General features: G+C 42.9%; 1 protein-coding gene across 6 annotated transcripts in view; it reads left to right on the forward strand.

Annotated features, from left to right (window-relative positions):
• The first annotated feature begins 214 nt into the window (after positions 1-214).
• SLC11A2 (solute carrier family 11 member 2) overlaps positions 215-16766 on the forward strand; it is a 92529-nt gene continuing 75977 nt past the window's right edge. For 2 of the 6 annotated variants that reach the window (XM_061614977.1, XM_061614973.1), the window contains exon 1: positions 215-358. Coding sequence is in view for 3 of the 6 variants with exons in the window: in XM_061614973.1 (XP_061470957.1) it covers positions 319-358 (40 nt within the window). In the remaining 3 variants the exon portion in view is untranslated. Of the gene's footprint in view, positions 359-7792; positions 7922-7949; positions 8016-9126; positions 9237-16766 lie in introns of those variants that run through there. The other 4 variants (XM_061614975.1, XM_061614972.1, XM_061614974.1 and 1 more) reach the window with 4 other exon arrangements.

Here is a 16766-nt window from a genome sequence, read left to right on the forward strand (position 1 = left end):
CAGCGAACAGACCCAATATCAAAGTTTCTTGTGTGCCCAATTAATTCTGCATTACTGGTGTGTCATTTGTATCATTATTTTCAGAGCGGTGTGCCCCACTAGACATAATTGGGTGTATGTCTTTAAAAAAAAAAAAGCAAAGGTATAATTGGTTTGGCCAAGTTATTTAAAGCAACCCTGCCCATTACTAGCCTGAGAAAAGCAAGTCTGAAGAGCCCTTATCAATTGGAGACACTTGCATATAATATAGCAAAAGAACTGTGGGAGTTTCTTTGTTGAGAAAACTGCACAGCAAGAAGCTAACATCATTAATGTAGAATGTCTAAAAGACACCTCCCACAGCATAATTGTGAAATGGGTAAGTATTACTGTTCATTATAATATGGGGTGCAAATTGAGATGAAGTACCTGCTCTGCTGGGCAGTTTTGGCTTTCCCTGTAGCATTCAGCTTGGCTCAGTTATAATCCTGTATCTGTTTCCCTGCACTGAGCTCAATGGGATTTACCTCTCAGAAGATGTGTACAGGATTGTGCTGTAACTAGGGATCGGGGAGAAATTTGATTCAGTTTGCATGTAAAGGAGAACTTACCTATTTGGCACTTTTTGAACTAATACGTGGAATGAAACACAGCCATCCTTTAACATTCACACTTCTCTGAATTTTGCAATGCAGCTGTCCAGCCAAGTAACGTGTGCAAAAAAAGGGTAACGTGTACATACAAAATGCATTTTATGAAGGAAAGTTGCCTTGCAAAAAATTGTATGTTAGGCAAAAAGGTGTCTATTAGGATAAAATGCACAAAATTTTTCATGAGGACTTTAAAAAGTATATATTGCAAGCTGATACGGAAATGTGGAGAATTGAAACTAAGGATTGGAAAAGTGAGAAACTGAGAAACCAAAATAGTTGCCCACCCATTGCTGTAACTCAGGTGAGTCTATTTGCTCTGATCGTCCCTTTTTCTGCAGCCTTTGGCAAACTGTGATCTGGATTGCATCTGCTGATCTAATTTGTGGATGGCGCAGCCTCCTGTTGGAGGACTGTAAGTGATGGCCTTTTGGTTTTGCATGGTGATCAGATGCAAAGGAAGAGAATTTTAGCAGATGTTGTTTCATACTTGCATGGCACACTGCACACCCTTAAGTCCCCTCTTCTATACCTTGCTATTAAAGGCATAGGTACCCAACCTGAAACAATGCAGCCTGCTTTCCTCTCCCTCCCTTAAGATGTCTTCCAACCCCCCGTGCACTTATTTCCATTTTTGTGATTAATTTAAAATTTTCAAATACAAATCTATTGTTTTTATAAAAAGTGCATGTGCCCCCCTTGGTCCTTTGTATCTGATCACCACTGCCAGAGGGTCCCTTTGACCTTCTTATTCAAAGAGCCTGCAACCTTAAATATACATGATCAGAACTGTTTACAAATATGTATTTACTTATCTAAAACCTTTCCTAACTGCCCTTTGTCAAGATATTCCAGGTCAGAGTACAAAAGTGTGGATAAAATGAATTTACATGACACGCAAGTTCAGTTTTTAAAACCAACAAAATGCAATGAGACAAAACCAAAGTTAAACCACAGAATGGAACAGAATTCAAAATAATTATACAGCCACGAGAATTATACAGCCAGTGTGGATTTTTCACATTCTGCAATTTTAAATAGAAAATACCCCCATGCCATTCTGAAGCTTCCCATAAGCTCATTTCAAAACAAAACCTTACAAAACTTATAGTTCTGAACTCAGAAACACTTGCTTAACAACCCACTAAATTTTCATGGCGATACACAAAACAGTCAGAGAGAATCGAGAGTTCAAAATGTACAAAGGGAGAAAAAAAAACAGACCTCTTCTGCACTTTTTTCTGTCAGAGTTCTCACAATTTGTTGAAATTAATTAAAAATCAGCCATGTTCACAGAGTACCTGTAATCCTATTTCTGACCGTCATCTTCTGCAGTTTAAAAGTTTAAAAAATGCCTGGTTGATTTTTAATTAATTTAAGAAATTTTACATGGAACTGAATGATAATATCGGGTATGCTCAGTAAGAACCAACTGTCTGGGGTGGATTAGCTTTTAATGCTGCTATTAACTGGAGGGTGGTGTTTAGATTAATTATTGATTGTGGTCCTCATTGGTTTTTATATTGTATTTTACCGTGTTATGTACGTCGCCTAGAGTGGCCGTTAATTCGGCCAGATAGGCGACTCATAAATAAAATTTTATTATTATTATTATCAGTGTTCTAAATGCCAGACTCACCGCTGTTTGGCTTGGCTAATCGGGGCCACACCCACACCAGACTGATTTCACTTGAGATAGTCATGGCTTCCCCCAAAGAATCCTGGGAAGTGTAGTCTGTGAAGGGTGCTGAGAGGAAACTCCTATTCCTCAGAGAGCTCCAGTGGCCAGAGTGGTTTAACAGTCAGTGGCTCTGACTGAATCTCTCTGAGGGGAATCGGGCATCTCCTAGCAACTCTCAGCTCCACTAACTACACTTCCCAGGATTTTTGGGAGAAGCCATGATTGTCTCAAGTGAAATAAAGCTCTGTGGATGTGGCCAGGGACAGCTTTGGTTTAAATTTGGGTGGGAGGCTACATGTGCCTGCTATAGAATAAAAAGGTGGGGGGGGCACTGAAAAGCAATTATACTGTTCACAATGTTTTCCTTTTGGAAAGGAAAGGGGCTTTCCCTCTGCCCAGTGCCCACCTACCCAATCTCCTCCCCCTCCCCCTCCCCAGGTCTGTTTCACCTATCCTAAACATGATTGCACAGAAATAAATCTCAGAGGCACATGTTACCAAATTCTTCCAAGCTACACAGCAAGTGGATTGGACTGTAAAAGACCAACCCAAATTGTATTTGCATTTTTACAAATTTGTAGGGCAGTCCAATATCTCAGAGAGGAGGTCAGGTCTCCTGCTCCCCTGGTGCATTCACTATAGCTGCCCAATTTCCCTGATTTTTAAAGTTTGATAGAAATATCTGCTGGCTATAGGTATGTTCTTAAACCTTAAGGTTTTTTGCCTATTAGTGAATAATAGTAATCTACAATCTAAAATGCCCGGGGGATTCTCTAAATCCTTTGTCGCTGTGGATCCATTAGTCCCAGAGCATGGTCAGCAGGGGTTCCCAAACTGTTCTCTGGACTACCAGTAGACTACAAGGTTCATTCCGGTCATCTGTGGATTTGTGGTTGAAGATGGGAGATGGTGGCACCTCCACTGCATTAAAGATCCATATTGATATTTTGATATCCAATATTTTATTTTATTGCATTACAATTTTAATTCTATATAATTCAAATTGTAATACAATAAAATACAATATATGAGAAATAAAAAAGCAATAAAATGCAATAAAAATCATACAGCATCTAGCATGATGCATTACAATGGCTGCAACAGACAGAAGAATCATTTAGTGGCCCACCAAGATCCTCATCAATTTTCAAGTGGTCTGGGGGGGGGGGAGTTGCGAAGCACTGCTGTATAGGCATGTGACATAATAATGTTGCTAAAGCTAAGCAGATCTGGGCAGTGGCTTCATGGGAGATTGCCTGGAAATGCTACGGATGTTGTCTTGAGCACTATGAAAGAAAGGGGGGATTTCAATGAAATAAAATACAAAAATTCTGCACATAAGGGTGTTTTTTCACCTTTCCTCCAAGCAAGGGTTTTAAATTAGTGTTAAATTGAATGCATTTGTTCTACCCTTATTGATTTTATTTTAAACATAATCTCCTCCAACTATAAAAATCTCCAAACCATATTGTTGTGCGACTCCCCAATCTCCGAGCGGTGAGATTTCCGGGGTCCCTGCACTCATCCAGGTTTTGGTTTCCTTTGGGAAGAAGGTCAGCAGAGACTGAGGTGTCTTTATGAAATATGGTTTATTTATTTACATACATTCCAACCCGAGTTTAGGATGGAGGGGTTCAAGGCATCAGCAGTCCAATATCCAGCTTTTCCATCTGGGTTGCAGGAGGCATCCTAAAGCCATGGTGGAAAGGGATAGCCTCTCTGCCTGCCTCCAGCCCCAGCCATTCTCTAGACACTTCTAAAAACACTCAAAGCACAAACCTCTGCTAGCTGCCAGGAAGGGAGGGGGAGGCTCTCCTGAAGAGTTTCAATGACAAAAGGGTCTTCCTGGCCCATTCACCAGTTGCTGGGCCACTGATAGACCCATTATCCTACCTGGCCACTCTATTAGCTTAACAAAAGGGACTCATCTGACCAGCAGAGCAAGTTCCTCATTCCAAGGCACAGGATTCCAAATCAGAGGTTGGAAGGGGACCCACAGGGATCATCCATTCCAACCCCCATGCTCATAACAATATAATATCTAATGGAATTTCTTTACAATCTGGATTCTGATCTATGTTCTATGCCCCCTTGCTTAGGAGGGTTGCCTGTGCAAGTTATAGAGTCACCCATGCCTTGGAGAATCTAAGGTAAGGTTGGATAGTTTTCCAGCCTGGGATGATTTGGGATTAAGCTAAGCAAATCATAAAACCGAAGGCCCATCTACTCCAGCATTCAGTTCCCACGTTGGCCAACCAGACTCCTGTGAGAATCTCACAAGCAGGACATGAGCACAATAGCACTCTGATTCATGATCCCCAGCAAGTAGGATTTAGAGGCAAGCTGCTTCTGATATTGGAGATAGTATAGGCATCATGACTTATAGCCATTATGACTAACAGCCAGTTATAGTCTTATTTGCCATGAATTTATCTATGCTAGATTTGATGGAGACACCTGCCCCTTCCATATATAAAGTGCTTTATATACAAACAACAAATGTGGCTGTTCCCTTGCTTGGCCCTTAGGTAGTAGTTTCCTTGTCAATTGGACCTGATGATTCCCTGGATCCATTTCCAGTCTGCATTCCTCATTTTCTTTAACTGTACATAATTTGACTAATTGGCTGGAAGAAGAAAACAGACAAAATGTTCCAGTTATTTTTAGAGTTTACTCCTAAAGCTGCAACCTTGCTTGAAAATACATCCCATTGAACTCAGTGGGACTTGCTTCCAAGTAAGCATGAATTGGATTAGGCTGTATGTTTTAAAATAAAATTAAAAAAAACATTAAAACATCAGCGGCTGCAAGTAAAAGCAAAGTGTCTAAGTTATTTTGGTGTGTTTGGGGCAGCACTGTCTTTGGAGGGCAGTGCTGTCACCGAAGAGGAGGGATCACAGCTGAGTGGTAGAGCACCTGTTTTGTATGCAGACAGCTCCAGGTTCAATCCCTGGCAATGCATCTCATGTTAAAAGGATTGGGTGGGTGTCAGGTGGTGGGAAAGATCTCTGGACCTTGGAGAACTACTGCCAATCAATAGCAGACAGTACTGGTTAGATGGAGATATAGGGTGATCTGGAAAGCAGCTCTTTCTCTCAGCTGTAAGAAAAGGCTATATAAATGAAAGCATAAAATCCTTATGGATTTTGATATGGTGATAAGTCACCAGGCCTACAAATCAATGTTGACTACTGGTGTTAGAAAGAAGCTTGCCCTGCTGCAGGACATAAGCATGCATGCAACTCTCTCCTAGTCATGATTAATTCTGAAGTGAGTTCCACCAAGTTCAATGGAACATCCACACCATACAGGATTTAAAGCACATGACTTCCCCCAAAGAATCCTGGGAAATGTACTTTACCCCTTACAGAGCTATAGTTCCCAGCACCCTTAACAAACTACAGTTCCCAGGACTCTTGGGGGGGGGGGAGCACCGTGCTTTAAATGTATGTTGTGGATGCTACTCTCAAGCAAGCGTATATGGGATTGCAATCTTACAGAGCAATCCTATACTTGCTTTATACACTGAATCCACAGGTACGCCTCTGCTACACCAGTGGAACAGCCACCGCATCAATGTGTGTTTAGCCTAGGAGGGGGGAAATGCAAGACTAGAAAATATGAGAGGGAGAATGGCAAACAAACCCCCAGGGTCCCCTCTACCAGTACCCACCAATATAGGACTGTGCTAACAGTGGCAATACTCTCATGCTGGCTACAAACAGAGGTCACATCCACACCACATGGCTCTCTTAAAGGAATCCTGGGAACTTTAGTTTACCTGTCACAGAGCTACAATTCCAAGCATCCTTAACCACAGTTCCCAGTTTTCTTTGCATAAGACAGAAGTATTATCAGACATGGGGAATCCCAAGGTGTGCAAAAACATTTTTTAAAAACGTTTCTGAGGGCTGAGCATGCTCAGGAGCCATGACATTCTAACCGACTGTTGAGGGGGAGAAGAGATGCGATTGGGAAGGAGCTTGGAATTGTTGTTGATCACAAGCTGAATATGAGCCAACAGTGCGATGTGGCTGCAAAAAAGGCAAATGCTATATTAGGCTGCATTAACAGAAGTATAGTTTCCAAATCGCGTGAAGTGTTAGTTCCCCTCTATTCAGCACTGGTTAGGCCTCATCTTGAGTACTGCAGTTCTGGTCTCCACACTTCAAGAAGGATGCAGACAAACTGGAATGGGTTCAGAGGAGGGCAACAAAGATGATCATGGGATTGGAAACAAAGCCCTATGAGCAGGACCGGTGCCAGGCATGACTGGGCCCTTGGGCACCAGCCTGCTCCGGGCATGCGGCTCCTGCCTGTTCCACCTACCTCTCCTGTCTTCACTGCTGTGCGCACTGCATGCACAGGCCTGCCATCAACCAAAATGGTGGCAGAGGCTTCTCTAAGGGGCTTATGCCCCCACCACCATCTTGGTTGATGGCACACATGCGTGGTACGCTATGTGTGTGCACATACCTGCCATCAACGAAGATGGCGGTAGGGCCATTAGCCCTTTAAAGAAGCCTCTGCTGCCATCTTGGTTGATGGCAGCCCTGTGTGCACAGCAGCAAAGACAAGAGAGAGGTACATGGAGCGAGTGAATGGGCAGGTCCCTCCCTGCAATCTGCAGCAGGGTCCCTGCTGTGGATCACGGGAGTGCTACCCTCCCACCCTAATGAGGGGCCCTCAGCCAGGGCCCGACCTGGTTGCCCTTTGGCGCTGGCCCTGCCTATGTGGAGAGCCTTGAGAAGAGAAGACTGAGGGGAGATATGATAGCAAGTACTTAAAGTGTTGCCACACAGAAGAGGTCCAGGATCTCTTCTTGATCATCCCAGAGTGCAGGACACAGAATAATGGGCCAAAATTGCAGGAAGACAGATTTCGACTGAGTATCAGAAAAAACTTCCTGTTAGAGCAGTACAACAATGGAACCAATTACATAAGGAGGTGTTGGGCTCGCCAACACTGGAGACATTCAAGGGGCAGCTGGACAGCCACCTGTTGAATATGCTTTCAGTTGGATTCCTGCATTGAGCAGGGGGCTGGACTTGATGGCCTTATAGGCCCCTTCCAACTCTACACTATACTGTTCTATTATTCTATGAGTATCTGGAAGACAGCCTGGGTGGCAACCTCGCAGGTAGGCTGGCGGGTAGGAAGGAACTCTGCACAGGAGCACTCCACTGTAACATTTTGCTGCTATTCCATCATTACAATGGAGAATAGAATGAAATAACGGGGAAGAGTACTACACCTACACTGCAGGCATTGGACAGCCCAGCCATCGTGACACGTACCCCGTGTCGGGGGGAACAACTCTGCTCCTCCTTTCCTGGGCAGCTACAGTAAGGCTTGCGGGGCTGATGTTTACCTGCGCCGTACGACTAACTTTTCCTTAGCCCTGTAGACGCTGTACAGTGTCCACTCGGCGGAACTGCACCAGGGGGCGCGCCGCCCCTACAGCGGAGTCAGTCTCTCTCTCTCTCTCTCTGTCGCACACGCGCACGCCACACGGCTTGGCAGGGGGCGGGGGCAGGTTTGGGCTCTCGCTAGAACTCAGCCATGGAACGAGAAGGCTGCCGCAGGTGGGGAGGTGACTCTGCTGGTTAAGGTAAGGGGGCGGTATAGTTGGAGGGCACGCTTGCCTATGTATAAAGTATATGAGGCTGAAAGAATTGGGGTTAATTTGAACAGGGCGGAGAGACGTAGGTATCTTTTAGAGGCCTGTAGCTTGTGTGTGTAGATGAATTGTATTATATATATATATATATATCATTCGTTAGCCTAATTATACAGAGCTCGCCAAATGCCTATAGGAGGCTCTGTTTACTGAAAAGAAAAGATCCTAAGCCGGGGGCTTGTTTTCTAAATGAAGGGTGGCAAAAACTAGGATATAAGCAGTACCACAAAACCTGGTTTAAAGGAAAACCAGGGATCGGATCCGTGTGAGGTTTTTAAAGGAAGATAATTAATTCTTGCCTGTGTGTGTCTCCTGCATTTCCTTCCATGTATTCAACTTTCCAATGCCTTTTGAAGTGCTCCACCATCAGGAGCTGCTAGTTGGCCCCTGCAAGGGTTATTGGCGTCACCTTAACATCACGTGATTTATATGTCCTGTGTAGTTTTGTAAAGTAATCTCGAAGGGCTACTCTTTCGTTCCATACTCTCAGTTGCTAAGCGTAAGTGTGCTTCCTTCAAGTCGATTCCTAGTTATGGCGACCCTATGAATAGGGTTTTCATGAGGCTGAGAGGCAGTGACTGTCCCAAGGTCACCCAGTGCTCTTCATGGCTGTGTGGGGATTCGAACCCTGGTCTCCCAGGTCATAGTCCAACACCTTAACCACTATGCCACTTGGCCCCAAAGCAAGCCTTTGAAAAGGGAAGGGGTAGTGCAGAATACTCTGACTTATGCTTTCAACAGTTGCAGGCTCTGGAAGAAACCTGGTATTTATCTGGTGTTTTGCACTGAAATTGGAGTTTTCTTATCCAAACATTCATATGTCTTTTTGGGGAATGGAAACCTGCTGGTAGCATTTTATTTTGGTTGAGCAAACTTGGAAAGTTATTGCAAGTGAAATCAAGGGAGGGAGGAGGAGAACCTCCCCCCAAACAAAGTGACAAATCAGTATGACCTGAGGGAATGGTCCTTCTCTGTTTTAAATGACTGTGATCACTTACCGTTCCTCTCCTTCCCCCAGTGGACTCATTCCATCACCTTAGCTTAGCCAGTATTCTTATATACACCAAGCCTTTACAAGATAGTCCATCCCAGGTTTTATACTATCCTGAAAAGACAAGGGGCACTCTGGGAAAAGCAACTCAGCAGCGGTGACTCTGTTTGCATGTGACTTGAGAAGCTTACAACACATTCTGATGCAGCTTTCTTGGACACAAGGCCCGTTAATTTCAGTGGGGTTTATTTCCAGGTAAGTGTATTTAGGATTGAAGCCTAACTCCTCTCCATCTATTTAAACTATTTTGTAAATTAATGCCATTTTAAACTCTTTAAGCAACAAGATCTAAACAACAATCTCTGACTTATTTCTAAGGCTCTAAGTATTTAGGGCCAGTGTAGTGTAGTGGTTAGAGTGTTGGACTATGAACTAGGAGACCAGGGTTCAAACCCCCACACAGCCATGAAGCCCGCTGGGTGACCTTGGGCCAGTCACCACCTCTCAGCCTCAAAGGAAGGCAGTGATAAACCCCAACTTCGCCATGAAACTCTCTGGGTGGTTTTGAACAAGTAGGCAGTTTGAACTGAAATATCTGCTTGTTATCAGGGCCAGCCCAAGACATTTTGCTGTACAAAAGCCAACCAGATTGACCATTTAAATTTTATTGAGCTTCTCCTGTCACTGGGTCCAACAGAACCAGTAAGGGCTTGAGACCTCAGAGTGGTTTAGTCACCTCCCTGTGCAGAACTCAATAGGAGCCATGTGTGGGTCTCGCTAAAGAAATAGCTTTAAAAATGTCTCTTATAACTCCAAGGATTCTCTGCCTGAAGAGTCTCTATATCTCCTCTTACCCCTCAAAAGACTAGCTCTGCACACAGGACCTAGTAATGCGAGCAAGAAATGAGGTGTGTGTGTGTGAGGGGCTTAGCACAGAATATTGGGAGGGGGCTAAGCACTTTGCTACACTGCACCTGAGTGTAACTGGCTAGTCTGGGGATGCAGGGCAAGTCACATGGCTCTGTCCTCCAGCAATCCACCTCTACTCCCTGCTGCCCAGTGTCTGCCACCTCACTCTGCCTAATAGCTGGGCCAACCCTGCTTGTCACAGAGCAGTTCCTTTTTGGGATTGGTAGATTATTAGAAGTTGCATGAATAGTTAACTTACTACTGGTTCAATATCATTTTGAATGTGCCAAGTGCATCACCTCCATATCGGGACTAGAAATGGGGAGAAAGCTGAGGTGGAGCTGGTGGCATGACTGGAAGATAAGAGAGATGGAGCAAACCACTCCCTTCCCCCCTCCCCCTCAGCCTTCCTGTTCCTCTACAATCAGGGATGGGGACCCTGTGACCCTCCAGATAGTGGTGGGCTACAACTCCCATCATCGCTGACCGCTGAGTGTTTGGAGTGGGAAGATCCTTCCGGCAGGGCAACTGTAATTTAAGCAAATACATGACCCACTTTATTGGGTTGTACCCAGCGCTGTTCATGAGCGTTCAGAGCAGATTTCCAATTGCAGAAACGTCACTTTCCCCTCCTCCTACAGCCTACCATGTATTCCCAGTATCTGCTTCAGACTGTCCCCAAACTCTCTAGAGTTGATTTTGGGGGGCACACAGGAAGCTGCAGAGGGAAGAGAGGGAAGGACAAGGCCTCTTTGTGTGAGTGGAAGTCCACTAAGCAATGTTGAATTCTGCCCATTATTTTTAAATGTCTGCCATAGTTTTAGGTAAAGATCATTCAGTAAGATAATCAGCAACACACACACCCCAACTGGGAGGGACTCTATAACTTATGAAATGCAATTAAAATAGGAAAGAGACCTATGTATAAAATATTTATTTTATTTGCACCCCCCCCAAAAAAAAAACACCTATACTCCCAACATTAAGACAAAGATATTATAGCAGTGAACAGTAGGAAGTAATTAAATTACATCCATAAAACAAGTACAAAATACATCACAAATTAGTAGATCAGCTTAATACAGCAGCATAGCTGGAAAGCCTGAGTGAACAGAGTTCAAAGTACCATAGGTGCCTGCCTGATGTTCACTGGAAGTGAATTCCAAATGGCAAATGCTGCCACACTAGAGGCCATAGTCTCAGTGCACATGACAAGCCGCAAGAGCACATAGTATTGCTAAGTGTCTCTTCCAGGGACTGAAGGACGGTGCACGGATATAGTATGAGGCATTCTCAGAGATAACCTAGCTGGTTGTTCAGGACTTTATAGACCTTACCCTGGAGGACAATCTTACTCAGCCACGAGTGACCGGTAATGAATGAATGAATACCAATAGCAGGACCTTAAAAACAAAACACCCCTCCCCCCCCCACACACACACTATAAAACTACTTTGCCTGCACCTTTTTCTCAGAAGGAGCAAATGACAACAGTCCTGCTTCATTTGATAACCTATAGAAACTTGAAAGGGAGCTTTATATTCAGGGTCAAAAAGCTGAAAGGCATATTGCCTATTGCTGCTATAAAAAGAAAAATTAATCAAGTTTTTTGGGTTTTGATCAATTGGTAAGAATTTTGAGTAGTCACCTTTTATACCCATTGTTCTTAGATTACAGTCACTATAGGGTCAATTCCTTATTCTTTAAAAGCTATTTTTCGCTTCCGTTCTAGGCAGCACTTAAGTCTTCCTCTGAGGATTCTATAAGCAGAAATAGCTTTTCAGGGATAAAGTGCCCTTGGGACTAACTTGCACGTTTGCTTTACCAAGCAGACTATGGCATGGATCCAGGCTTTACTCCCACAGGTGGAGGGGGGCAACATCTGCTGATTCCACCTTGCACCCTCTGAAAATCTACAGTGGAGGGTTCAGAGGCCTTCTAGAACAATGTGGAAAATGGACCTGGGGGCTTCAGGGAGTTCCACCCTCTCCCCACAACCTTGGCTAGTGGTATATCTCTGCTGGACAGAAGAAGTCTTTCAGCTCATAGAGGGCAAAGCCCAGATCCAAGCCTGTCTGATTGTGTCATAGCGGTTTTATTAATCTTAATTTTTTAATTTAAAACATTAGCATTCTTCCTACTGACTAATCAGCAATCCCCCCCCCCAACTGGGAGGGACTTTTAAAAAACAAGCTTTTGTACTACTAAAACAAGATCAAAACACAACCTTTTGATAGTGATCTGAAACACACCTACCAGCAGCAGAGTTGATTAGTCAGCCCTATAAACACAGTTAAGTCTGGGTAAATAACAAAGCTTTTTTTTTTTTTTTTTTTTTTTTTTTCAATAATTTTTATTCAGATTTTCATAAAACATACAAGACAAAATCATAAAACATTCAAAGACAAAAAACAAAATCAAAAATAGTTAAACAAAAAGAAAAAAAGAAAAAAAAAAACAAAAATAAAAAATAAAGAGTAAAATATTGACTTCCCATTTGTCAAAGATCAAATCAGTTATAAGTCTATAATATATAACAATCCTGTCTCTTAAGTCATATTATAAAATCACTTTCCTCCAGTAGTTATCTTACTTAATCATCAAATCTCATAAACATTACTTTATTCTTTCCACAAAAAGTCAAAGAGAGGTTTCAATTCTTTAAGAAATATATCTATCAATTTTTTTTTTCCAGATAAGCATATCGATTAATCCATCTCATTACTAATTATGATAATCTTATTGTCATAACCATAGTCAAAATAAACATTTCAATTAATCCATCACATCAGAATCTGTTAGGTTCAATAATTTCAGTAGCCATTGTTCTATTATCTCTATTAGTTCCATTTTCCATCTTCCATCTTCAGTAGTCTTGTTAAGTCCAGTAATTTCAATATCCAATCTTCCATTATCAGTATTCCATAATAATCTTGCTGTCAAAGCCATAGTCATATAGTAAGAGTCTGATGGGAATTACCTCTATCCCAAATATTTTCTTGCCATCCATTCTGAATAGGTTGCTGAAATACTGCTGTAAAATCATATCTCTGTTCTTTTTTTCAAAATACACTGGGTCATCTCTTAAAAGTTTTTCCATTGTCACATGGCTGCAGTTAATTCCATAGATTTTCTCTATATTGGGCTCCATCACATCATTCCAGTCCAGAAGATTATCCATGCCATTGATAACTTTATCTCTAGAATCTTCATTCATTTCTTCAGAGATAACATTGAGTTCCAAACAATAGATTTTATTTCTAAAGTCCATAGACTCCAAATCTTGTTCCTGTTCCACGTTGGTTCCAATCTCCGGGATCTCCTCTCTCACAGGGACCCCTATTCCAGTCTCCAGGGTCTCCTCTCTCACAGGGACCCCTGTTCCAATCTCCGGGGTCTCCTCTCTCACAGGGACCCCTTCCAGGGTCACCTCTCTCACAGGGACCCTTATATCTTTAATCTCCTGCTTCATTTTACTCAATTCAATTTTCGTTATCTCAATCTCATCCATTATTTTCTGAAACATAGTTATTTCCAGATTTTCAGCCACTTTCTTAATTGCCATTTTAAAAGAAAAATATAGGAAAACCACTTCTTATTTCAGCAACAATTGGGTTAATACTCCAAACTTGGTGACATCACAGTATAAACAGAGCAGACAGCCTTATCTCTCCAATAGTTAAGTAAACAAAATGCAGTTCCCAGGATCGAAACAATTAATGGCAATCGTCAAGAAACAGATTCGTCAAAATAAAATAGACCAAAAAGAGAGTAGTCTCAAAACAGTATAATATTTTTCAAAATAAAAATCTGGAATAGAAATCCCTCTTCTGTGTATATCTTTAGAATGCAAATCCAGGACAGCTTTTTGCAACAAAAACAGAGATAAGCTATTAATTAGTGCGTAGCAGAGAGAAGTTATGGCTCCCCAGTGAGATGTCAAAAACTGATCAATCTGGCAAATCTCTTTTAATCAGCAACAATTTAAGTCAAGTAAACGAAAAATATAGAAAGAAGGGTGCTTGCCTGTTAGTGCGTTCTCTCTTAGAAGATAAGATGAACGTTCGCTTTAACAGATAGAGCTTGCTGTTGAAAATCCGTCCCACCTTCGTCGGCTGGACCTCGTCCCATAAATTAATGAGATCTGGTCGTCCCAACAAAAATAGGCTTTGAGGTTAATCTCTTCGTTTCTCCCTACCCGGGAGAAGTTTAATCAGTCAAAAAAAAAAGAAAAAACTGACTGATATATCTGAATAAGCTTCTTTTGAGGCAGGAGCCCGTCTCAAAAGCAGGCACAGGCTAAGTCACCCTTCCCGGAAGTCGGTAAATAACAAAGCTTTTTATGTGGCATCTGAAAAGTCAAAAGAAGGCACCAGACAAAGGAGTAAGAGGGTGGATGGGGATGGGGGAGTTCCATGTATGTGGCAATACCACAGTATAGGCCAGGTGTGGAGAACGTGGTCCTCCAGATGTTGCTAGACTATAACTCCCATTATCCCTGACCGTTGTCCATAGTGGCTGGAGCTGATGGGAGCTGGAGTCCATCAACATCTGGAGGGCCACAGGCTCCCCATGCCCGTTGTGGGCCTTATCTCCAGTAGCCTCCCATCTTACCATAGACAATGGGAGCGTCCATTGAAACTGAGCTTCCAGTGAAAACCTTAATAGTTGGATAGGTTCATATGGGAGTGGGTGGTCCTTCAGATATCAGAGCTCCAGGCTTTTTAGGGCTTTATAGATTCAAAGCAGCACTTGGAATTGGGCCTAGGGAATATACCAGAAGCCAGTAAGAACTGTCGAGATATGTTTCATCACATTCGGTGATATATGCTGGGTTTTTTGTATAGCCCAATTCAAGGTGTGCTAAAGTGTAGTTGCATTTCGTCAGGAATAATCTGATAGCCGTGAGCCCTTGTTGTAAAAGGGTTGCCTGAGCTTCTGATCCCCAACCCCCTCCCCCCCCTTAATATTTAAGAGTAATAATCCTTCCCTCTTAAGGGCAAGGTGTGGTTTGCCAAGGAAATTCAGTATTCTAAGTTTGTTCATGTTGTGGTTTATTTGCGTCCAAGTTATTTTTTATTTCTGCTACCTTGTCTTACTTTTATATTGCTAAACCTTGTTTTATAATGGTTGAATGATGAGAAGCAAATAAAACAAATCTGATCCTTAAAAAGTAGTGCACGAGGACATAAGATGGGAAAGGCATCGACATCTGTGGTTTGTGTATACACATGCGCTACACTTCTGTGGCAAAACAGGAAGGAGGCACCATGTGACTGGGGTGTATGGATGCCGTTACAGAACCACTGTGGTGTAGTGGTAAGTGTCACACTAGGGCCTAGGAGACCCAAGTTTAATTCCCCGCTCAGCCGGGGAGCTCACAGGGTGTCCTTGGGTCAGTCTCTCTCCCCCCTCCTGTTTCCCCCCTCTCTCTCATCCTAACCCTACCTCATAGGGTTGTTGTAAGGATAAAATCGGGGGGCAGAACCTTGTATACCACCTTCAGCTTCTTAGAGAAAAGGCAGGATATAAATGTGACATTAAATAAAAGTTGCATAGGCAGCTGCATTGGATGTGAGCCACTCTGAGTGGTACTGTTGGGGTTCTACCATAGTTTGTTCTTGTTCATTTCCTTCCTTATTAGCAACCAGCTCTCTTTATTTCTCTGACCCTCTGAGATGTGAGATAACATGGGTGCATCCTGATGTACTTAATTTGATTGCTGAGCCCACTGTGGAATCATGGGATGATATTCAGTGCTAGTCCTACTCAGAGTAGACCCATTGAAGTTCAAGGACATGACTAATTTAGATTTATTAATTTCAATGGGTCTACTCTGGTAGGACTTAATTGAATACAACTCATGCTTGCCATGTTTTGTTCAGCCACACTGTATTCTCTTAAGGGCTAGGCTCCAGCTCTTCCTGATTACAGCCAAGGCCGGCTAGGAGGGCTTTGACCTGAAAGGCAGCATAGAAACATTGAAATAGAAGAGAAATAGAATATCTGTAGTTCCCCCTAGTGCAGCCTTTCCCAACCAGTGTGCCTCCAGATGTTGTTGGACCACAACTCCCATCAGCCTCAGCCAACATTGCCAATGGTCAGGAAGGATGGGAATTGTGGTCCTACAACATCTGGAGGCACACTGGTTGGGAAAGGCTGCCCTAGTGTATAAACTTGAGAGATTTTTTTAAAAAAAATTATGGTTTTTAAAAGCAACATACCTGGGTGTTTCTCTGCATGTGAAGGCCTTGGCCTAATTTAAAAAGTGTGTTTTGTCTGTGGCCCAAACTGCCTGTAATGCTCATTAATGTATATTCCTCATTCCTCCCCCCCCTTCTTTTTTTCTTCATTAAAAGTTCCCACAGAACTGAACCTTGAGTGGAATGTCTGCCAGGAAGGATGGAAGGGGCTGCTTGATCCTTTCATCTCTGGCTGTTTCCCTGCTCAAAACTTCCTCCCTTTCCTGTGAGGTTACAGGCAATTCTGGGGCAGTTTTGAGCAGGAAAATGGCCAGAGGGGGGGGGAAGTTAAAATATCCCCCTTTTTTTCTCCCACTTCCCCAGTCAGTCCTTGACTCAAGCTTGCAACTTCTGTAGTAATATTACGAAAGTATTAATGTGAAGATGGTTTGTCCCTTCAGTTCTGTTAAGTTTCATTCCCGGCTTTGGGGTAGCTATGATGCCCACCCCTTCCCTCTCGTTCTCTGTGTCCCACACAGGCACCCACATCTACAAGTTCTTGCGGCTTTCATAGGATCAAGGTCTTTCCTGTTTCCACTCTCAGCTTGTTAAGATCACTTGTAAGATTACTGAAATTTAATGTGAATATTTCTTCATGTCATGTGTCAATGTTTACATTCCCAGCATACAACAA

This window comes from Rhineura floridana, chromosome 3, assembly GCF_030035675.1.
Source record: "Rhineura floridana isolate rRhiFlo1 chromosome 3, rRhiFlo1.hap2, whole genome shotgun sequence".
NCBI lineage: Eukaryota > Metazoa > Chordata > Lepidosauria > Squamata > Rhineuridae > Rhineura > Rhineura floridana.